General features: G+C 36.8%; 1 protein-coding gene across 1 annotated transcript; it reads right to left on the reverse strand.

The window, feature by feature from the left end:
• Positions 1-3,827: 3,827 nt before the first annotated feature.
• LOC107730199 (gastrula zinc finger protein XlCGF7.1-like) lies at positions 3,828-19,574 on the reverse strand. The gene is made up of 2 exons (XM_016540955.1): positions 19,543-19,574; positions 3,828-4,904 (listed from the first exon to the last, which is right to left on the reverse strand). Exon 2 carries the CDS (start codon positions 4,897-4,899, stop codon positions 4,198-4,200), a length of 702 nt encoding a protein of 233 aa, XP_016396441.1. The 5' UTR covers positions 4,900-4,904; positions 19,543-19,574; the 3' UTR covers positions 3,828-4,197.
• Positions 19,575-24,063: the final 4,489 nt, after the last annotated feature.

Here is a 24,063-nt window from a genome sequence, read left to right on the forward strand (position 1 = left end):
AAGGGGTCATATGATGCAATTTCAATTTTTCCTTTCTCTTTGGAGTGTTACAAGCTCTTGGTGCATAAAGAAGATCTGTAAAGTTGCAAAGACTAAAGTCTCAAATCCAAAGAGATATTCTTTATAAAAGTTAAGAGTCAACCACACCCTCCTAAAATGGTTCATTCTAACACGCTTCCACATGTCTACGTCACGATGTGGGAAGACTTGCATAACGCCGCCCTAATCCACAAATTACTTAAGTTATTCGGTTTATAAACTTGCCTGACACTCCCTCTGACACGAAATAAACCAATATCCCAAGTTATTCAGTTACTCCTAAAAGTACATTGACTGAACTGCTAAAAGAGAACCGATGATGGGATGCGCACGAGCAGAGCAGCTGGACTGAGTCTCGTCCTGTTGGGAGACGGCATCACAGTATGTTAAGGGGCGTAACATTTCCGTCACACGCTTGAGGAATTCGGCCAATCACAACGCACTGGATAGCTGGCCAATCACAGCACACCTAGATTCAGCATCAATATTTTATATACCAATGATTTACGATGAATAGTAATTTATTCATTTTTTGTCAGCATGCTAAATCAAACTTATATTTATCATTATTTCACATAAAAAGAGAACTCGTATACATTCGTACTTCGTCTCCATTGGGGCTTTTAAGTCCAAATGCGTACAAATATAACAGCAGAAAAATAATGATAAACCCTCGTTTCCGTCTAATTTCTTTAGAAAGAATGAGCATTTATATTAATTTTCCACGATGCATGTAATCTGAGGAGGTTTGAGTGCTGTCTCGTTGTACTGTTATCCTTTCAGCCAAAGCAACAGAGGGAGCTCACAGACAGAAAATCATGGGTTACATGGAGTATATGAATCATGAGTTACATGGAGTATATGAAATTTATGAAATATGTGGATGCAAAAGTCCGGTATCAACAAAGACACATGGAGGAGACGGAACAAATATCAAACCAAATAAATACATGACTACAATCATATATGATTTGTCTTCTGTGTACTTAAAGTGGTCTCTGATATTTTCATAATCATAACGTTTTTATTATAGCGATTGTTAGCATATGTAGCCTTTTGCATTGCGTATAATACATTTCTGCTTCATACGGTGATCAGAATTCCCATCGGGTCGCAATTGTAAGTTCATTAAGACACTCGCTGGTGTCTGAAAGTGAGTTTTGCCATTGAAATTGAAACTTAACCTTTGTTCATGACCAGTCCTCAAGCCCCGCTTTGGCCCAAGATATTCGGTATGCTGAAAATCCCCGGCCATTGGCCCTGTGGAAGCCCAGACGAGGCACAATCAAGCCCTGGAAGTGACAGTGGTAACACGACTGGCCCTGGCACACACTAGCACGTTCAGTTTTGCCCCGACAGTGAAAACACGGCTATTGGGGGGGGGTCTACCAATTGTCACACCTTTAATACAGAGGGTGACGCTATAATCTGCTGATTGGTCAGTTTGAATGTCTCAAATTTGGGATGGAATGGATAAAAGACGATTGTAACAATTGCTGTGTCTTCTTTTCTTAGCTGGCTTTTCTGGGGCTCCGATATCTCTCCCCATCTCCCTCGCTTTCTTTCTATCTCTCAAGTAGCATTTCACATACATGCTGGGTACATTTAAACGTATCATTTCTTTTCTGTTTTGTAACCATTTCAGGCATAACCATAACAAAATACTGTTCATTTCAATTACAAATTATATGCTAACTAGTCTTGATTCAACATTAACACTGAAGTGCTACCTATCGCAATACAATATAGTCACACAATAGCAACGCTCTCCCACACATTTAGCTATTATACCTGTGCTTATTTTCATCGTTGGTATAAGTGGCAGTGGGTGGTAATAGACAAGAAATGTACAGTTTTATACCATCGTGCTGATAACGTTTTTTTAGTCATTCGCCAATCCTACAGCCTGAACCACTGTATGGAAACCATCCTTACAGCTTTGACCCCCTTTTTGGCACATATTATATAGCATAGACCAAGGGTTTTCAACCCTGCTCCTGGAGAGCTAACATCCTGCAGATTTCAGCTCAAACCCCAAACAAATACAGCTCAATCCGCTAATAAAAGCATTCAGGGTTGCTTGATAATGACAGACAGGTGTGTTGAAAGCTGGAAGTTGAAAGTCTGGTTGGAACTGAAGTCTGCAGGATGGTAGCTCTCCAAGAGCAGGGTCGAAGATCTCTGGCATAGATGACATGGTTACATTCACTATGTTTTCATAGCCTTCAATATGAACATTGTTTGTAGGACATTAATGGGCAGGATGTGATTTTTTAAATAGAAAATTGGAATAAAAATAAAAATAATAATACAGAGACATACCGTATATATATCGCCATTCAGCCCAAAATTACAGACATATGATTTTTCTGACTCTATCACCCAGCCCTACCGTATGGCATGCTTTAAATGCTGAATTTTCCAATTTTTAGCTAAGCAGTAATGATACATTATTATATCACTTGTTAAATGGTTATTTAACAATTACAATCCCTGGCAAAAATTATGGAATCGCCACACTTAGATGTTGTTTACACAATTTTTTTTACTCCATAACAAATAAACGAATCACGGATATCACACAAAACAATTTTTGTTTAATAATTCAACATTCTGGTTATGTTAAACATACCTCAAACAAATATTATTAAACTCTTTTAATTAATGAAAATTTGTTTTCCATATCAAGTAGTAATAATTTTAATTTCATAAAAATTATATCATTCAACGTTGAGGAAAAAAATATGGAATCATCCACCAAAACACTTTGTTACTCCTCTGGCTTTTATGACGGCCTGAATTCTTTGGTATGGAACGATATTCCAGCTAATTTTCAAAAAGAATTGCAAATTGTATTTTCAATTGCGTTTTCCATATGTAGACGCATAAATAGTGACATAATCCAAATGCAATTGCAAATTTTGCATTACCATTTGCGTTTTTTGCACACAGTGACTGCCAAATTTCAAATGAAAAAGCTAAATCGATTTGCAACAGTATTTCCCATGTCTTACGAGTTATGAGCCTGTCATATTTAAATAGCAATATTAATTACCACATTTGCTTTTTCACTTTCTCTGTGCCACGCAAGTAATCTGCCAAAACTCAAATGGAATCAATTTTCAAATTTGAAATTTCCTATGTCTACATGGAAAGCTGTCAATCATTGTCAGGGGTGGGACTATGTGAACTAGGTGCCTGTGTGAACGAACAGAAAATGCAATTCTACACTTATTAAAGGAACACTCCACTATTTTTGAAAATAGGCTCATTTTCCAACTCCCCTAGAGTTAAACGGTTGAGTTTTACCGTTTTCGAATCCATTCAGCCGATCTCCGGGTCTGGCGGTAGCACTTTTAGCTGTAGCTTAGCATAGATCATTGAATCAGATTAGACCGTTAGCATCGGGTCAGTGCTACCGCCAGACCCGGAGATCGGCTGAATGGATTCGAAAACGGTAAAACTCAACCGTTTAACTCTAGGGGAGTTGGAAAATGAGCCTATTTTCAAAAATAGTGGAGTGTTCCTTTAACATACATTTTATTCCTTTCTTTTAATCCATAATAGAGAGCGCGTCGCGCCTGCCTCAAGATCTTTTACTGTTTGCACTCCGATTGATGCACGCATTTATTTATAGTTAGTGAAAAGAGAACATGAAGAAAATATTTACATATTCATCTAAATGCAACTCCCAGCAGCATGGGTGGACTGCTAAGGTATTTTCAACTTCTTTTTACCCATAAGAGAAGAATGAAAAGAAATGCGTAAATCACGATCTTGAGGGTTGGTGAAATAATTCACTCCAGTGTGAACTCTTATGTCAAGCCACCTTTATTCTATAAAACTTTACACAATATGGATTGCATCAAAGCAGCTTCACAGAGATAAACAATAAAATAACTGAATGAATCATGGAAACTCTACAGTATGAAGACAATTTAGATTATGTTGTAAAGCCACTCAAAAAAGCCAATATTGTCATTATTTAGTTTAAGTCAGTTCAGCTCAATAACATTCTAACATTCTGTATGCTGGAGTTTTAAATGTAGAAGTGCTGAAACATTTCAAATGTTGAAACAATTCTACACTGTACGCAGGTAACTGAGCTCTCTCCAGTGTGAATTCCCATGTGCCTGTTAAGGATTTGAGTTTAACTTATTACACACGGCAAGGCTTTTCTCCAGTGTGGATTCTCATGTGGAGTTTAAGGTTTCCATTGTGAGCAAAACTGTCTCCACACTGTTGGCATGTGAAAGGTTTTTCTCCAGTGTGAGTTCTCACGTGCCCGTTAAGACTTCCTATATGAGTGAAACTCTTTCCACACTGTTGGCAGATGAAGGTACTCGTTCTAGTGTGTATTCTAATGTGGGCTTTAAGGTTTCCTCGTTGATTGAAACATTTTCCACACTGAGGGCATGCAAAACGCTTTTCTCCAGTGTGAATTCTTAAGTGACTCTCAAGAATGGATTTACAAGCGAAACATTTTCCACAATGTTGGCAAGTAAAAGGGCTCTCCCCAGTATGAAATTTCATGTGGATTTCAAGGTGTCCATGTTGAGCAAAACTCACACCACACTGTTGGCATGCGTAAGGCTTCTCTTCAGTGTGAGACCTCACATGCCTTTTGAAGTTTTCTTTTAGAGTGAAACATTTTCCACACTGAAGGCATATGAAAGGCTTTTCTCCCGTGTGAATCTTTATGTGCCTCTCAAGACTTACTTTATGAGAGAAACTCTCCCCAGTTTGATCTTTAGGGGTTCCCTGCTGAGCGAAACTTCTAGTTCCGGTCTTTTGAAGATTCTCATATTGATCTTCTTTTTCAGTTTCATTGAGTACTTCTTTCTCCTCTTTAAGTGCCATTAGGTCTAATGCGAAAAAACAAATGGAAAAAAACCTCAGTTTAATGGCACAAGATAAGACGTCAAAACATTTAGATATAATGCATGAAAACCAACATGTATACTAGACCCTATACCAGGGGTGTGCAAACCTGCTCTGGAGGGCCGGTGTCTTACAGAGTTTAGCTCCAACTTGCCCCAATACACCAGCCGGAAGTTTCTGAAGTTCTCATCTCTGGCCCTTAAAAACTAGGGCTGCACAATAAATCGAAATGGAATCGCGATCGGGATTCGACAGAAGCTGCGATTGTCATGCGTATCTTTCAGTGAAGCACGGTTCTGTGATCAGTAGTAAATCTCCATCCCCCCTTTTCTACAGAGTTTAGCTCAGACCCAAAATCAAACACATCTGGGCATGCTAATCAAGGTCTTCTTTATTACTAGAAACCTAAAGGCAGGTGAGTTTTATCAAAGCTGGAGCTAAACTCTCCAAGAAAGGGGACCTCAAGGGCCAGAGTTGAGAACCATTGTGCTTCACCATATTGCTAACAATTAACTTTCTTTAAGACAAGAGTCTTCAACTGGGGGTCTGCCAATTAATGTTTGATCACAAATAATTATTTTGTAAAAAAAAAAAAAATACATGGGTGAGAAAACATCATAAAACATTTGTGACTAGCTTGTAAAAGTTCTCGTTGCATTTACACTGTTTTGATCAGCATGTGACGTCAGCTTGCGGTGATTCCAGCGGTTCGAATCATTTTGCAAAACAATTCATTTTATCACAACTCGAGTCAGTAAGAGTTCATGGCCTGATTATAAACGACAACAACACTCAAAACTAGCACTGCAAATTAATTAAATAACACAGTTTATATTGAAAATCCGTTAGTATTCGGCATTTAATGATTTGTATATCACATTTAATCGATTAGACACTAAAACATTTGTGACTAGCTTGTAAAAGTTCTCGTTGCATTTACACTGTTTTGATCAGCATGCGACGTCAGCTTGCGGTGATTTGGGAACCCCGCCAAAAAACGTGTATTTTACCCCTCGAATCGCCATTGGGCTCGTTTTGGGCTAGTTTTGAGTAGCGATTGGGCGGGTTTTCTTGTGAAAACCTGGCAACCCTGGGTATAGTGCATCGATATTTACATACAGGAAACAAAGATGGAAAAAAAAGAGTAATATTTTGTCTAAAAGGCAAAACAGTCATGTTTGAGTGCAGAAACCATTTATTCAAGGGGTTGCGAACAGTTAACAAGCCAATTAATACTGATAAATTTTTTCAACAGAACCATAGCACAAAAAAAAAAAACTAATAATAATAAACAAAAACATAATAAAATAAAATAAAACAAAATGAAATAGAAACATTGTTTTCTATCCGTAATATGTTCAAGTCTGAGCACACTCCAATACACCAAACTCCCTACCAGCAGGGGCGATTCTAGGATTATTTCAACTGGGGGGCACAAGAGGGGCCAATCTTATGTTGTGTATTGTAGATATCTGAATCATTTAAAATTCAGTAAGCTTTCAACTCAGCAATAAACAGAGATACCTTATTATCATTTAATGGCATTTATTCCCTTCTTTAAATCAGATCAGTCAAATACAATTTGTATTAAATTGACTATAATAACTATAATAAAAGAATCCAATCTATGAATAGAGTGCAACTCGAAGGTATATGTCAATATAACATAAGGTATATGTTCTGTAGTACCTGGTTCATTTAAAAAAAAAAAAAGTAAAATTCTGTGATTTTTATGGTTGCTGCTAAAATGTCTTATAAACTCGTCCATATTGAATGATTGGGCCCGTCTTGATTCAATGCTCAAAACTCCTAGATGGCTCAGTTTCTCATCGCCCATTGTTGTTCTGAGATGGTTTTTGATCAGCTTGCCGAAAAACTACGTTCACATGCAGCACTACTTACAGGTGTTACAATCTTGCACAGTCTGAAAAGCTCACGAAACACCCTCTTAAAGGAAATACCACAAATTCAATGAGAGAAGTCATTTGGTTTGTTTCCTTTCCTTTCCAAAACTCTTTTGGTCTGATACAGCTCATGCTTCAAATCTTCAATATTTGAATCAAAAATTTCAGCAAATGAAAAAAGTGGTTCTTCATGTAAGAAAGTGCTGCTTTTAGGGTGGGGTGCTTGGATTCCATGCATAATTGCACAATTTCTTGTCAGGTCGCAGGTTTGATCTGTTACTTTTCCTGCACGTGTTTTTTTGTTTTCGTTTTTTCATTCATTTTGTTTGTTCCTATTTGTACTTCTCGTTTCTGCTTTTTCATTGCCAGTGTGTTTTGTCGTTTTGACTTTACGTTTTTTTTTGTCCCAGTTAGTTGTTAGTTTTTTTTTTCTGTTTGCCCACCTACTTTTTCTGATGCTATCTCTGTGATCTCTGGCCAGCGGCTTATGGATTTTGAGCTCAACTTGTTCCTGTGTGTGAGCTACTCTAACCCGAGTGGAGAGACTGTTTGCCTGGAGTCTTGTCTCTGCCTGTTCTGGAGGACTGTTCTTAGTGTGAAGCGGCTATCAGCCTAATCCCGAGCTGGTCACCTGTCTGGACCTTGATTCCTGCCGGGACTCTGATCCTGTGATATTACTCATTGTCTGTTTGTAAAGACACTACAGACAGTGGTGTCGCACAAATCTGTGTTTTTAAGTGAAGTAAACTTCAGTCAATTTCCCGTGTGCAGGAAGTAGAGAGCAGTGAACACTATGTAGGGAACATGTCATTCGGAACACAGTTCATTCATGGAGCTCTTTTCTAACGAGCTGGTTATCTAAATCAGGTGTGTTAAACAAGAGAGACATGCAACATATGCAGAGCGAGGACCAGGATTAATGCTGCGTTCAAGTCCTCCTGGGACGTTCGTACTTACGAGTTGACAAGTCGTAATGACTTGAACGCACCATAAGAACCGCTGGTTTAATAGTGAACAACTTTTCCCTCAGATTATAAATTGAGGAGAATGAATTGCCTGCTCAAATGGTTCTCCAATGAGATGTGTGAGATTCAGGTGAAGTAAATCGAGCTGTGCAGATCAGAAACATATTTAGCAAAGGTGGGTACCACAATCGAGTAGAGGCTATATTTACAACAAACTTTAATTATATAAATATACTATATATATTTAAAAGACAAAATGCATACACTTAAACATGTCTGAAAATCGGAATGTCAGATACAAGTTCATGAGTAAAGGCCTGTTCACACCAAGCACGATAACTATAAAGATATAGTTCTGAAAATTGTTCTCAATAATGATATAGTTCTGAAAATCGTTCTCAATATTAAAGAATAGCAGAGTCCACACCAGCTATAACGACAAAGGCACAGAGAAACGATATCGTTGGAATCACTTTCAGAACGATTTTTTTCCAGCTGATCTGCGTATGATATTCTTTTTCCAGAATATCATACGCGCATGCGCTTCCATTGACTTCCTGTTTGTTCATCTTTTCTTCAACTGCGTGAGTACTTTTAAATAGGCTACTCTTTTACTCTTACTCAAGTAGTTGTTTGGACAAGTACTTTTACTCTACTCACACTACATTTTTTGGACGGTAATGGTACTTTTACTTGAGTATATTTTTTCAGTACTCTTTTCTTGTCTTTTAGAGATTATAAATGCAGCGCACTTTGCTGGCATTCTGCCATGCCAAACCATGCACGCAGCAGCCGCTTGCTTTAGTTAAAAATAACAGTGTTCTGTGAATGTTGATGCTTTAATAACAAATATTTATCGGGAGCGTGTATGCTGGGATTTCCTACATTTTATGGAGAAAAAAGTAACGTAACTACTAATGTAACTAATTACTTTTGAAATAAAGTAATCAGAACAGTAACATGATTACTTTTAAAAGGAGTAATCAGTCATTTGATTACATTTTCAGAGTAACTTGCCCAACACTGGCCATCGGTCATAGCAAGGTCTCTCTACAATGGCGGCGCGTCACTGCAAACGGGATAAGGAGGAAAAGTAGTTGTTTTCTTTGTGCACAAAAAGTAATCTCGTAGCTTTGTAAAATTACGGTGGAACCGCTGATGTCACATGGACTATTTTACCGATGTCCTTGCTACGTTTCTGATCGTGGTAGTACCCTTGCTATCTATGGAGGGTCTGAGAGCTCTCGGATTTGATCTAGGTTATTAGACTATTATACAGTAATGCTCTCTCAGTAATATATATATATATATATATATATATATATACACATGAATAGTTCAGATTCAAAAGCCTCTAAGTGCCGTCATTATACAGTAATGCTCTCTCAGTAATATATATATATATATATATATATATATACACATGAATAGTTCAGATGCAAAAGCCTCTAAGTGCCGTCTGAAATTTTCATCTAAAATGAACATTTTTATCAGGCTCCTATGCTTAGGTTAAGGAATTTTATTCTAATGGAAATATATAAGTCTTTTTCTATGCAATTTCTATGCCAATCAGCGATAACATTCGTTATTTTGCTGCTTGGGTCACATGTTAGCTGGACATTTATGGAATGGAAATTTTTGCGTTTAACAAATTGATCTTCATATTGGTGGGGGGCTTGAAAGGGTAGCTTTATCCAATTTGGAGATTGCAATTTGGTGTTTCTCCACGGTGTGGCCCACTAGGGCTGCTCGATTATGAAAAAAAATCATCATCATGATTATTTTCATCAATATGGGGGGTTGGGGGGGGTGGTCCTGATGGAAGGGGTCCTGAATCCCTAACCCCATAGAGAGAAGAAATATGAAAATAAAAGACATAAAAGAAGTAGTAATGAAGGTGACAATCAGATGTAGTCAGAGCCGATCCACCCTATACGCAAAGTACGCAAGCTGCGTAGGGCCCCCGAAACACCAGGGGTCCCCTTGCTCTCAAAGATGATTTAATTTTAGTTTCGCTTTTGAATTTGAAAACTTGTCATTTCTTTTAATGCGGTGCGCTGCCGCCCTTTCTACGTAAAAATCAGTCAAATCATGTAACGTGAATGTCATACAGTGTCTTACTCAGACAAAAAAAAAAACGTGTTGAAAGCGTACAGAGCCCGAGCCCCCCCATCCCCCCCGCCCCGCCGACACAGTTTTGCGTAGGGCCCCCTGAAGTCTAGGATCGCCTCTGGATGTAGCCCGCATTCAGCTGCGTTGTGAACAAAGCATTGTTTTCACACAGCATTTTTCTTATCATACTCTTTAATAAAGGACACAAACAAAGTCTCACATTTGTTTTTTCTAAACCTGTTTTCACACTGTGGAAAATTGCAATTTTTTTCCGGAATGAGTTTTCAAATGATGTTTCAGCTCTGTGCTATATGAGAAACTAATTTCACACTGATGACATGTGAACGGCTTCTCTCCGGTGTGACTTCTAATGTGAGCCTTTAGGTTTCCTTTAAACCTGAAACTCTTTCCACACTGAGGGCAGGTGAACGGTTTCTCTCCAGTGTGAACTCTCAGATGAGTCTTGAGGTGACCTTCTCTTGAACAACTCTTTCCACAGAGGTGGCACATGAAAGGCTTTTCTCCGATGTGAATTTTAACATGGCCCTTAAGATGTTCCCTCTCTATGAAACTACTTTCGCATTGATGACATTTAAAACTGTCCTCTCTTGAGTGAATCCTCATGTGATTATTAAGGTTTTCTTTATATCTGAAACTGTTTCCACACTGATCACATGTGTATGGTTTCTCTCCAGTGTGAGTCCTGAAGTGAGTCTTAAGTTTTTCTTTACGTGTGAAACTCCTACCACACTGAGGGCAGGTGAATGGCTTCTCTCCAGTGTGAATTCTAATGTGGGCATAAAGTTGTTTTTTCTGCGTAAAACTCTTTCCACAATGTTCACATACAAATGGATTCTCTCCAGTGTGAATTCTCATGTGAGTCTTAAGGTTTCCGTTACGTGTGAAACTCTTCCCACACAGTTTGCAGGTGTAAGGTCTCTCTCCAGTGTGAGTTCTCATGTGGGAATTAAGGTTTTTTTTCTCTGTAAAACTCTTTCCACACTGAGAGCATATGAATGGCTTGTTTCCCATGTGAATTTTAATGTGGACTTTAAGGCTTTCTTTTTGACTGAAAATTTGTCCACCCTGTTGGCAGGCGAAAGAGCTCTCTCCAGTATGAATCCTCATATTGGAATTAAGGTTTGTAGTTTGTGTTTTTTGAGCTTTTTTTGGTGAAGAAGTATTTTCATTCTGTGAGCAACTAATCAATTTTTCTTCAGTTATGAACTCATGATGTTCCTCACACTGATCTTTCTCTTCGGTTTCGTTCAGTTCTTCACTATCCTCTTTCAGTGCCATCAGGTCTGAGGTGAAAAAAAAAAAAAAAAACATGTTAAAACCAGTTTAATGGCACAATGCAACAAGCATCACAACATTTAGACTAGTGCTGTCAATCGATTTAAAAATTAACAAATGAATTGCACATTTTATATTACATTGCATATTAATATATTTATATTGTCTTAATTTCACATTGAATCTCCAAATTAATGTAGAAACAACATAAAGATTATGTATTTGGTCCGTGTACCTATGTATAATTTCATTTTTTTATTTAATATTGAAATCTGAAAAATTGGAAAAAAAACCGGCACATTTTTCGTTTTTCATTTGTTCAAACAAAACGAAAAATCAAGAATTCGCCTTCATTTTTTGTTTTTACGTTCAGGGACAGAAAATGAATAAACAACTTGAATTTTCGATCTCTACCTGTGGGCGGGAGTGAAACGCCCCTCTCTGCTGATTGGTCAACCAAACATTACAACATAATAATAGTCCTTAAAAAACATGATAAGAGTCCTCCGCTTCTACGGATTCTTAACATGTTTATTATTTCTACTTCATTTGATCTCTTTCTCTTCATCAAACAGCCAGATTAACGATTGGCTTGACACAAACCGTACCGAGGCATAGCCTAGATAGAGCTTTCTTTTGTGTAGGTATAAATTCGGCAACCTGCCCATGAAATATTAGTTTATCTCATAAATATTAATTTACTTTGGTCAATTAATTTATAATAAATTTAATTAATTCTTCTGGTCAATGTATTCCTGTCCCTGCTGAATTATATTTTTCCCGGTGGGGATAAAAAAAAAAAACAATTCAGTGACAGTATGACATTAATACACAATGTTTTTACTCAAAACTCACTCTATTGTGGCCTAATGAAGACATTGAAAATAAACTGACGCATAAATGCATTATGAGTCACCGTAATGTGGGAATTATGATCACGCAATATTGACTGATGGATCAGCAGAGAATCGTCTTTCTGCGAGTCACTAAGAAATTATGATTCTATTATATTTAAAGAAATATGAGGTAAACGTGTGAATACATGCGCACTTTATATATTACAATATGTGCGCACTTTTGGAGTAAAGCACTGATCAAAAAATATGGAAGCAAACGCGATTGAATATGTACAGTGTCTCGTTAACTAAACCAAAGTCACAGAACTGGTGTAGGCTATCATTCCTGAATGAATCAGTCTTTGAAAGATCCATTTTTATAGGCAACAATTCAATGACCAATTATTATAGACAGCCCCTTCATTTTATTATTAAATGAATGAATGAAGCAAATTGAACGAATAGATTAAATAAAAAGCTCCTTTATTAACACAATGAAATAGGCTACCGCCACGGCGGCAATTCAAGTATCATTTCATCTTGTTCATATTTCTGTATTAAAAATGTTGTATAAAACATTAATTTCATTTCATTATATATTTGTAATTGCTATGTAAATACACATTCAGCCGTCTGATCAGCATTAAACTGTAAATACATCTAAAAGCGTCTTCAGACGCAGGCTATATCTCTGAATAGTGATGTAATTGGTAACAGCCTATTGTTATATTATTCTAATTTATTTGATGTAACAATTTAACATTAAAGATTACATACAAAAGGTAAAAAAAGAAAAAAGAAAAAAAAAAAGAAAATCAGTTGCCTTTTATGGGAAAGTTAATTTCTGACACAGCTGACACTGGCTTATTGGTCGAAATGTTATTTCAGGGTTTGGATATGTTCTTGATAACTAAAACGAGTTCACCTTCAAATCATGATGTCAAAAAAGTCAATCACTGAAACAAGCACTCTGAGGAACAAATAGTCCCATGGGCTCTGCCTCAGTACGGTTTGTGTCAAGCCATTCGTTAATATGGCTGTTTGATGAAGAGAAAGAGATCAATAAAATAATAAACATGTCAAGAATCCGTAGAAGCGGAGGACTCTTATTATGTTTTTTAAGGACTATTATTATGTTGTAATGTTTGGTTGACCAATCAGCGGAGAGGGGCGTTTCACTCCCGCCCACAGGTAGAGATCGAATATTCAAGTAGTTTACTCGTTTTCTGTCCCTGAACGTAAAAACGAAAAATGAAGCAGAATTCTTGATTTTTCGTTTTATTTGAACAAATGAAAAACGAAAATGTGCCGGGTTTTTTTTCCAATTTTGCTGATTTCAATATTAAATTAAAAAACGAATTATACGTAGGTACACGGACCGTATTTAAAATACGTGGTTTAATGGTGTCTTTTTTACCAATATATTACCAAGCCTATTATTAATTAAGGCAAATATCATTGATACAAGTACCTCTGATCTCTTTCTATTAAATCCATTTCCCCCTCAATTTTAGACATTAGTCATAGCCAGTAAACATTACAGTGTAATTGAAAGCCATGATTTTTAACATTTGAAAGGCTTTTAAAACAAAATAGTGAACTACTAATATTAAGTTTATAAATTTATACCTTAAAGGGTTAGTTCACCCAAAAATTTAAATTAGGCTGTGTTTTACTCACCTCAGAGGCATCCTAGGTGTATTTGACTTTCTTCTTTCAGACGAATCCAGTCGGAGTTATATTAATCAACAGTTGTACATGGAAGCAGCTCCAGGTGGATGACGTATGAGGTCAGCGTTGTGCATGCGCTGGTGAGTCTCGTGAAAACCAATGTTTGGTAACAGGAGCAAATGAAGCAAAGTTTCCTTACTTTTTGCAAAGGAAAACCAGTCTCCTCTTGGCTTATATCAAAATCCTCTGACATTCTTCTTTACAAATCCTCGTTTTGTACTTCTAATTAGTGACCGTTGTTTTGTTTTGATCTCTCCGCTGTGTTTCCGCGTTCGTCACTTCCTCCATACGTCATCCGCCCGGAACTCCTTCCAGTGTACAGCAGTGAGCGCAAGCTACATTAAAGTGATTATTACGTTTTGAATATGGATATTTTTCTTACAAAAACGCATCGATTCGCTACAGAAGGCCTTTGTTCACCCCCCGGAGCCGTGTGAGACACTTTTTTTATGGATGGACGCTTTTTATTTCACTTCTTTTGGACTGAAGCACTGCAACACCCGCTAACTGCAATGATAGAGCTTGGAATAGCCAGGACAATTTTTAATATAACTCCGACTGGATTCGTCTGAAAGAAGAAAGTCATATACACCTAGGATGCCTCGGGGGTGAGTAAAACAGCCTAATTTTAATTTTTGGGTGAACTAACCCTTTAATTTTTGCTTTTCGTTAAGTTTTCAAAATGAACGACAGCATTTTATGTTAATTACTTTCTGTTGTGTCATGGCGACATACGGTAAGACATGATTAACTGGTAGAAATTTGTCAACCGGTTGAAATTTTGGACTATAGTCTCTATCGCAGTTACACACTCACATGATGTTGCTGTGCTATGTAGTCACGAAAACGTATCGTTTGCACGCGTTTTTAGCATTGCGAATCCAAAAACAAGGTTTTAAGCCGTCGAAAAGCAATCAGCAGCAAAAGAGAACTCATTTGGCTATATGCATGCACTGTCTGACAGACAGACTGTTTCTGAGCGCTGTTAGAGAGGAGCTCACACGTAAAGATGGTGCTCATAGAGTGTGGGAGAATTGAATGGAATTATTTTTGCTGCTTTATCCACCTGTTCCCGGGGGGCGCTACTGTAAAAAAGAACGTGGGTACAACTTCCGGTGAGGCGGCAGCAGTAGTATACCAATGGTATTTTGTGTGTTAATTAGCGAAGAGGCTAAGTGTTTTTCTGATCTTTTCCACTGTCGGGCCAGTGCGAGCCAGTGCTTTACTAAAACCCTCAGACCTGTAGCACCAAGTCCAAAATCACGCTGCTTTTCCACCGTCAGGCCTGAAGCTCCGCAGCGCTTCACTAAAACCCGCCCTTTACACGCCTCTTCGGAACAACGTCACACAACCCCATCATTTCACCAACAAAGAGAAGTTATCAGAAAACTAATCAGAAATAAATCACTGGAACTAGCGAGATCACAATACAAACATGATAAAAGCGGCCAGTTGTGTGCATTTTTTGTTGTTTACTTAAAGATTTAAAACCAAAGTATCGATGTTTTACCAGTTTTACAATAATAAGTGCTACATTGATGAATTAGTTTGTGTCAGAACTGATTTTACCGTTTATTATTTACCGTTATTTCACAAAAGAAAGAGACACACAGCTACTTCAGTCATGTCTGTTTCTGTTTATTTGTAGTCACAGACAGTATAGGTCTACATCACATTTAGAAAGAATTATAATTTCTTATAATTTTTCTATCAAAAATATGACCATGAGTAGCTTTAGCACCCTCTCCAGTCCCAATACATTGTTATATTTTCAGTCAGAAAAACAGAGGTAGCTCCCGAACAAAAACTATGATTATGATTAATGACATATGCGGAGCTAAATATGAACATCGGGTATAAATAGGAGACTTATTGACAGATAAAATATGTAAATAAAAAAATACTTAATTTGTCTGATTTTTTTTCAGGCGGTCGTATTTACCATGTTTACTATGGTAATGCATACATAGTCTTTTGCATCGCATAATTCTGCCTTGTATGGTGATCATAATCTACATCAGATCTCAAACAGAAGTTATAAACACTCGCTGCTGCCTGAAAGTGAGTTGAGCTAAAATTATTTTATAAGTATTTAATGTTTGTTAGCTGGTAACAATATGTAATGAATCACAGCGATGCGGAGAATCTCGGTGAAAATGAGGCTATTGAGTGTCACGTCCCACTAGTTTACTTCGAAACGGAAGACACTCCCACTTTTGACACAAGGCCTCATGGGGCATAGGAAACTTGTGGATAGACCTTGAACGATTAAATACACACACTTGTATGTGTCAAAATGCCCGTCTTTACAAGTATCTTTGTAAACACATTAATTCTTATTTAAATCGCTTGACTGTTTGCTTCTCTTGTTTGTACTGAGCTTGAGTTTTACGTGCCAGTAGTTGCCTTGGTAACGCAGTGTTTACATGCGGTTTGAGATGTAAATAGCAATTACGTTATTTCACTCAAATAGCTTGCTTGGAAAGCTACAGAGAGAAACCGGTAGCCAGACAACAGACAAGTGACTGCTCCTGAGAGGCGACGGCACTACACGCATTCTGCCAGAACCGTTTCTTATCATTTTTAAGCTGCCTTTCCAACACTCCCACTTTTGACACAAGGCCTCATGGGGCATAGGAAACTTGTGGATAGACCTTGAACGATTAAATACACACACTTGTATGTGTCAAAATGCCCGTCTTTGCAAGTATCTTTGTAAACACAGTAATTCTTATTTAATCGCTTGACTGTTTGCTTCTCTTGTTTGTACTGAGCTTGAGTTTTACGTGCCAGTAGTTGCCTTGGTAACGCAGTGTTTACATGCGGTTTGAGATGTAAATAGCAATTACGTTATTTCACTCAAATAGCTTGCTTGGAAAGCTACAGAGAGAAACCGGTAGCCAGACAACAGACAAGTGACTGCTCCTGAGAGGCGACGGCACTACACGCATTCTGCCAGAACCGTTTCTTATCATTTTTAAGCTGCCTTTCCACTATCTCCGACAAAGACAAGTGAAAAACCGGAAGTCATTCATTTCCAATGGGAGAGTAGTGCAGGAGCTCCGTGGAGTTCCGATCATGATGTATTCTAATCAAAAATATGAGTGTGCGGTTAGAATTATGCACCATGTTTTTCTTTCTGCCATGCAACACGTTCTGTGATTTCTTTTTAATCAGCCACCGTATAATATTTACATGTATTTTTTTTATTTACATGTTTTAGCACCCCACCCCTAAACATACCCATTTGTATATACACAAGATAACAGGCAGATATGACAACAAATTTAAAATAAAAAAATTAATACCAAATGTTCCCTAGTAAAACGATTGATTTGTCTGAAGAACGCACGCAAAAGCGATCACCATCTCTGATGTACTGTGCACATTCAAAATTGGCGCCCGAGGAAGCAAGCGTTAAGTCAGTTTTGATCATGAAATGGCATTGGTTCTTGTGTGTCTTGTGACTGATTGCGTCATTACGCCACCTTTGATTCTGAAATGGCATTGGATCTTGTGTGTCTCGTGAGAGATTGCGTCGTGTATTTTTTGTATGAGACGTGACTACGTGCGTTCACGGAGCAAGATTATTTCAGCGATAAAACCTTAAATTTCACTCAGTCTGTTCATATAACGACATCGCATGGCTTCGGAAGATTTGGAATGCAACACAAAATGTTTGTAATACTGTTACACTATTTGTGGTCAATTTTTGCAATACTTACATGTGCCTGCACTTAAATTTGCTTGTGTTTTATATCGTTGAGAAGTGGGTAGTTTTAGGGTAAGGAGTGGTGTTAGGTGCTCCAAAATAATAATATAAAATAATTTCTAGTTTTACAAATGTGAAGATTTAAACTGAAGGGGTACCCTGCACCGAGACAATCCCTATTGAAATACATTACACTGAAAGTCGTGCTGAGTGACACGAAAAAAAGGGAAATTCGTGTCCATGAACATGAATCAATAGTTAAAAATGTTGTGACTATGTCACAAAATACAGTGAGACTGGGTTGGATTAGGGATACATTGATATGACACTCAGTATCGGTATCGGCTCCGATACTGGCATTTTCTGCCGGATCGGGTATCGGTCAGACGAGACCGATCTAAATCCTATATTGTGCGCATACTATTCTGTGTTATTGTTAAGCCCACAAAAGGCGCACAAACATTATGAAGCACCATAAAGTTTTCGTGCACTATATTTCAAGTGTTCTGAAGCTGTCCCATAATTCAATGTGAGGTACAGATGATGATGATGATAGATACTATATGAATACTAGATACTAGATGAATATTTAAGTCGTTAATTCAAGTTTAAGTAAACTCTTCTCTACGCTCCATTCAGCATTCAAACTGCGTTCGGTTATGACAGTCAAGATGATGACATTTTCTTAAAGAGCTCACAATAATTGAGATTTAAAACTGTTAAAAGAAAAGGCTCAAACTATTGCACAGATTTAATACACTAAGCATCCAAATCTCTTTCCTTTGTGCTTTGAACTTCTCAATGCGGAGCGCTGCGACTCCGTTTTGCTTCAAGTGCATTATTCTGCGCACGGGATTGGGATGCGCATAAGTGCTTTGTGCCGATCTGTATTGGAGTCGTTCGTATTATAAGACTTTTGCGCAAATGAAAGATTATTAATAGTCTTTCTTGTTCTGTCCTATCTATCATATCTTGCTGCTTTCATTACTGTGCTATACATTTAAAAGAAATGTCTTCATTTTATACTAATATATATATATAAATGTAAATGTACTTGATTGATTCTACTTCCTGATTTCATTATATCCTAGCAGAATTTTTTTTATTATTTTTTATAATTTAAATTTTTTTATATTTTGTCCATTTTTCATCAATATAGATTTTATTATGTGAATGTAATGTATTTATGAATTATGTAAATGAATGTATTGTGTGTGTGTATATATATATATATATATATATATAATTTATTTGTTTTTTATGAATGTATTTTACAACAATACAAAGAACAATGTGTAATGTTTTACCAGATTTAGTCCTACACTTATTATATTTTACTTATTCCCCACTAAATTATGTTATATCACTAAATGTTTAGATTTTATAAAATTAATGTGCATCCATGATTTTTCTAGATTAACTCCTGAATTATCCACTAACCTAGTTTATAATTTTTGTCATATATTATGATATATATATTTTTTTCATTTGTTATTTTTCATAAAAATTGTCTATATTTAGTAGATTGTGTTTAACACACAAAAGAGTGATGATCAGGTCAACACAGAAGTATAGAAATTCTACATTGATTTAAAAATAACAACTGCGCTGGTATCGGATCGATATCGGTATCGGCAGATACTCAGAATTTTCTGAAAAAATGGTGAAGTTGTGACAGGCACAACAGATGTTTTCCTTAGTGAACTACTTAGGTCTTTGATATCAACTTTTAATAAAATTAAAGATCTTTAAATGAAGAACAAAGATAAACAGCATGCAGTGACTGTGCCATAAGTAGGCTGGTGATTCTGACATATTACTTATTTATTATTTGTTGTAATGAACATTTACTGCTATTTACATTCAGGTATGTATATGTTAGTATAGCACTTTCATGGGACAAGTAGAAAAAAAATCACTTACAGACAACAAAAAGTGTCAATTAAAAATAACAACCAAAAATTGTTTAGGCTACTTCTGTATTATTTTTATATCACTTTTTCTGTAGAGCTGGACACTTAATAAGGATCAACTGACTGAGTTCAGCTTTGAAAATGAAAACCAACCTGTTTGTTCCTCAGTATCTTCATGTTTGACTCTGAATGCTTCTTCACTCTTCATGTCTCCACTCTCCTCTTTAATAAACTCCATCTTTATAATAGTGTGTCACAAGGATCTCAGTTGCTTCAGCAGGAGTTTTTCTGTGTGTTTGGACACTTTGTCCTGTTTAAGATGAGAATAATTAACAGAAAACAAATAAAACGAAATCTCTGGGTGCGTCTCAATCAGCTCCCTAGTTCAGTAGTCAGTGCACTGGTAAGCGAGTAAATCAGAGTGATAGTTAATGGATTTAAACTTGGACAAAAAACAACTATAACTAGCACTCAAATGAATAAAAGGACACAAATTATACAAAGGTTCACATTTGCATTAAGATTTATATTTAGTATTTACTGATTTGTAGGTTATATTTAATATATTCCACTTTAATGAAAACATTTGGAGTTGGTTTGTAAAAGTTAACATTAAATGTTTGTTGTTGTCATTGCATTTACACTTTTTTGAGCTGGGGGCTGTCTCATAAAACAAGTTTACTAAATAAGCCAGGCTTATTTCAGTTAGTCTGACTTATTGTCACTTGATTTGGTCTCCGAAAGCAAATTTACCATAGCTCAAGCTCAGTCACTGTGGCAACTTATGCTGGGAAACTAACCTGGTCCGGAGAAAGATAACTGTCAGGTTAAAGGGGTCATATGATGCGATTTCAATTTTTCCTTTCTCTTTGGAGTGTTACAAGCTCTTGGTGCATAAAGAAGATCTGTAAAGTTGCAAAGACTAAAGTCTCAAATCCAAAGAGATATTCTTTATAAAAGTTAAGAGTCAACCACGCCTACCTAAAACGGCTCGTTCTAACACACCCCAACATACCTACGTCGTTCTGTGGGAAGATATGCATAACGCCGCCCAAATGTTCACACAAAGAAAGAAGGCGTAACTTTTATTCATGAAGGCGCTGTGTTTCGTTGTGAAAGCGAAACTACTTTGTTTGACCTTCCAAAAGAGGACGATATTAGAATGAACCGTACCCCAGACCACCCTTTTTAAGCGGACTCGGGTACGGTTCGCGGGTGCGCACCCGAGTTCGGAAGACCGCGTTCACATCATCCAAACGTACCAAACTCTGACATCAATCGAACCTGGGTGCGCACCAAAAGTGCTAGTGTGAACACACCCTTAATGTTTCTGTCGCTCCGGCCGAGACAAGGCATCACAATATGGTAAGGGGCGTAACATTTCCGTCACACGCTTGAGGTATTCGGCCAATCACAACGCTCTGGATAGCTGGCCAATCAGAGCACACCTCGCTTTTCAGACCGATGAGCTTTGTAAAAATCGACGCGTTTCAGAAAGGCGGGGCATAGAGGAGAAACAATAATGTACAGTATGTGGAAAATAATGTGTTTTTTGAACCTTATACCGCATAAACACATTTCATTACACCAAATACACAAAATAATGTTCTTTTTAGCAGCATCATATGACCCCTTTAAGCTGAGTTCTGAGTTTAGGAATGCATTGATATTACCGCTGACTCTCTCACATACAATTAGTTGACTTTATTATTAGTCCAAAAATAAAAGCATACAGAAAAAGCAACTTAAATAATCAAATAAATAAAAGATATACAAACATTTTAACATATTTGCTACTTGCACATTCAGTTGATCAGCAGTTTCTATGCAGCCTTTCTCTCGGGTTTTATGACAGCTGTACCTTTTATGGTTATTAGTAGAACATTAAAACATTACAATCTAAAATTGCTCTTTAAAGCATTAAACACACTAAATTAAAAGTTAAATCCACTGAATTAAAAATAGAACTCAGACTACATTTTAACTGATAAGAGGAACACAAATTTAACTCATTTGAGATAGTAGGGCTGTATTAGCCAGCTTACATTAGATTTACATTTACTGTTATGATAAAAAATACACAAATATGTAGGATTAAAAATATATATATATACCTGTGACGTGTCAGTTATGCACTGAGGAAAACACAATGTCTCAGATGCATTAAACAGCACAGATATATTCGCTGTTTGCTATGGTGGATCGATTTGATCGATGATCGACATTAAAGGGGTCATATGATGCTGCTAAAAAGAACATTATTTTGTGTATTTGGTGTAATGAAATGTGTTTATGCGGTTTAAAGTTAAAAAAACACATTATTTTCCACATACTGTACATTATTGTTTCTCCTCTATGCCCCGCCTTTTTGAAACGCGTCGATTTTTACAAAACATAGTGATGTAGATATGTGGGGGCGTGTTAGAACGAGCCGTTTTAGGTAGGTGTGGCTAACTCTTAACTTTTATAAAGAATATCTCTTTGGATTTGAGACTTTAGTCTTTACAACTTTACAGATCTTCTTTATGCACCAAGAGCTTGTAACACTCCAAAGAGAAAGGAAAAAATGAAATCGCATCATATGACCCCTTTAAGGGCTGCGTACGAATAAGAGTGCACATCAAATAATCCTGACTCATTGAACCTGGATCGAATTAGTGAGCTTGCGTGAATTTAAATGGTCGTTTATGAAAACGCTTTAGTCACGATTGATTTATTAGGTTATTTCAAGTCAGGTTTTGGACTTTAATCCCCGCTTTTCTACGCGTATTTTATGAAACAGCCCCAGGTGTGGTCAGCGTGCGGTGATTGTTTCTCCATCACTAACGTTACTGGCCAGTGACTGAATTCTGATTCTCGATAATAGGGAGCGAAATGAGACGCAGCTTTTTGTTACTCATGTGTGGATACGCTTCACAAGCACAAAATAACGTTCCGTAATATACCTAGATTAAGTATTACATTAGTTAATAATTAATTTCACGCTACAATTCACTAAACAAGTTTTGTTGATTTAAACGCTTTACCTTCAAGCGAATCACAGATGCAGGAGCGCGGCGCGGCCTTGTGACGTCACATCACCAGACCAAAATAAAAGTCTCTGTAGCTAAAATCAAATAATTTTCCATTCCAAAATAAATATAATACGGTATGGGATGAACTGAAAGAACGAATTGCAGTGCTATCGAAAGCTCAAAGCTATCAATACAGTTTAGTTTTCCATCTAGTCTTATATCTGAATGTAACTGTGAAGTGCTTTCAGTTCATAATAAATTACGTAGTATTTATGATATTCTCACTCAAGGAACAAGCCCAGCATCTTGGTCTTCAAATGAAAGAATTGAAAAGAGCTTTACATTTCAGGTACAAGTCAATTCAGTGACAAGTGACCAATGTTGAGCTCTCAAAGTGCACTAGATTGATGAATTTAGCTTTAAAATGTATAAAAATAAATAAATAAAATAATCCAGAAGCACCTAGAGGGACTGAGGTCCACCCAACACAGTCTTACAAAATCCTCTAGGAACTTTAATGCTTAAATAATGGAATGTTAGTTAACCATAAGTTAAGATAGCTATAAGCACAGTAAATGTGCTATCTTTTTAAAATTAACATTATATTAGGACTTGGGAGAGTTAGAACAGTTACTTACTGGTATCAGTTGCACCAGAAATCTTTACAAAAAAGACAGAATAAAATACGCAGACATAAAGACAAAATTGGGATTTAACTTTACATTTCACATTTCTCAAGCAAACCTGTGTCAACTAATCAACTAAAGATAGCAAAGGCACTGAATGTTCCTAGAGACACTGTCGGAAGCAAAGTTCAAACCTAAAGGAACAACGGTTACACTACCTGGATGGGGCAGAAAAAGGAAGCTATCAACAACTCAAGTCAAGTCACTACTTTATGTCAAGCAATTCAAGTCAAGTCGTAGCTTGGGTGAAGCAAGTCACTGTCAAGTCATACAAATGTTTGATGATTTAACTTAATTTATATATTAAAATAACTTAAAACTACAGTAGGTATGGACTATGGGAGTTTCTACTCAAAAGGTGTCCACATACAGCTGAGTTGTTAATACAATTAAAATCTAAAAAATAAATAAATAAAAATTAAAACTACATAGCCTAAAAATGTAAATGTAACTGAAATTAGTCCAACATTAAAGCATGAAAAATATTTAGGTACAGCTGTTACTATATGCCTCAAACATTGCAGAAGACTGTAAAAAGTATTAAAACAACTCCAATCTCAGCAACGCAAGCTGAAACAGGAGAGTCCCCATTAGATAGAAGACGTAAAAAATTATCTGTTGCTTACTAGATCAATTTACAAGGGCATAATTCAGATCATCCTACAAAATCAATATTAGAGGGGAGTTGGGAGACAATGAACTTAACAGGAACAGGGTTTGCATGGGAAGTAAAGGATTGGGCTGCAAAAATGTCACTAAATAATATTACATTTTCACCAACAGTTACAATTTCCCCAATACCTCCTTGGTTTTTCAGTCAACCTAAAGTTGATTTTCAAATTCATGAATATATTCAAAAAGGACAGATTGACATTGATATCAAAGCCCATTCAACAGAATATATCAGAAAAGTTTATTATGCATTTCTGCCAATATACACTGATGGCTCAAGAAACCCAGAGGTCGTACTGGAT

Source organism: Sinocyclocheilus rhinocerous, unplaced genomic scaffold, assembly GCF_001515625.1.
Source record: "Sinocyclocheilus rhinocerous isolate Xijiao unplaced genomic scaffold, SAMN03320098_v1.1 scaffold2233, whole genome shotgun sequence".
In the NCBI taxonomy this organism is placed as follows: Eukaryota; Metazoa; Chordata; class Actinopteri; order Cypriniformes; family Cyprinidae; genus Sinocyclocheilus; species Sinocyclocheilus rhinocerous.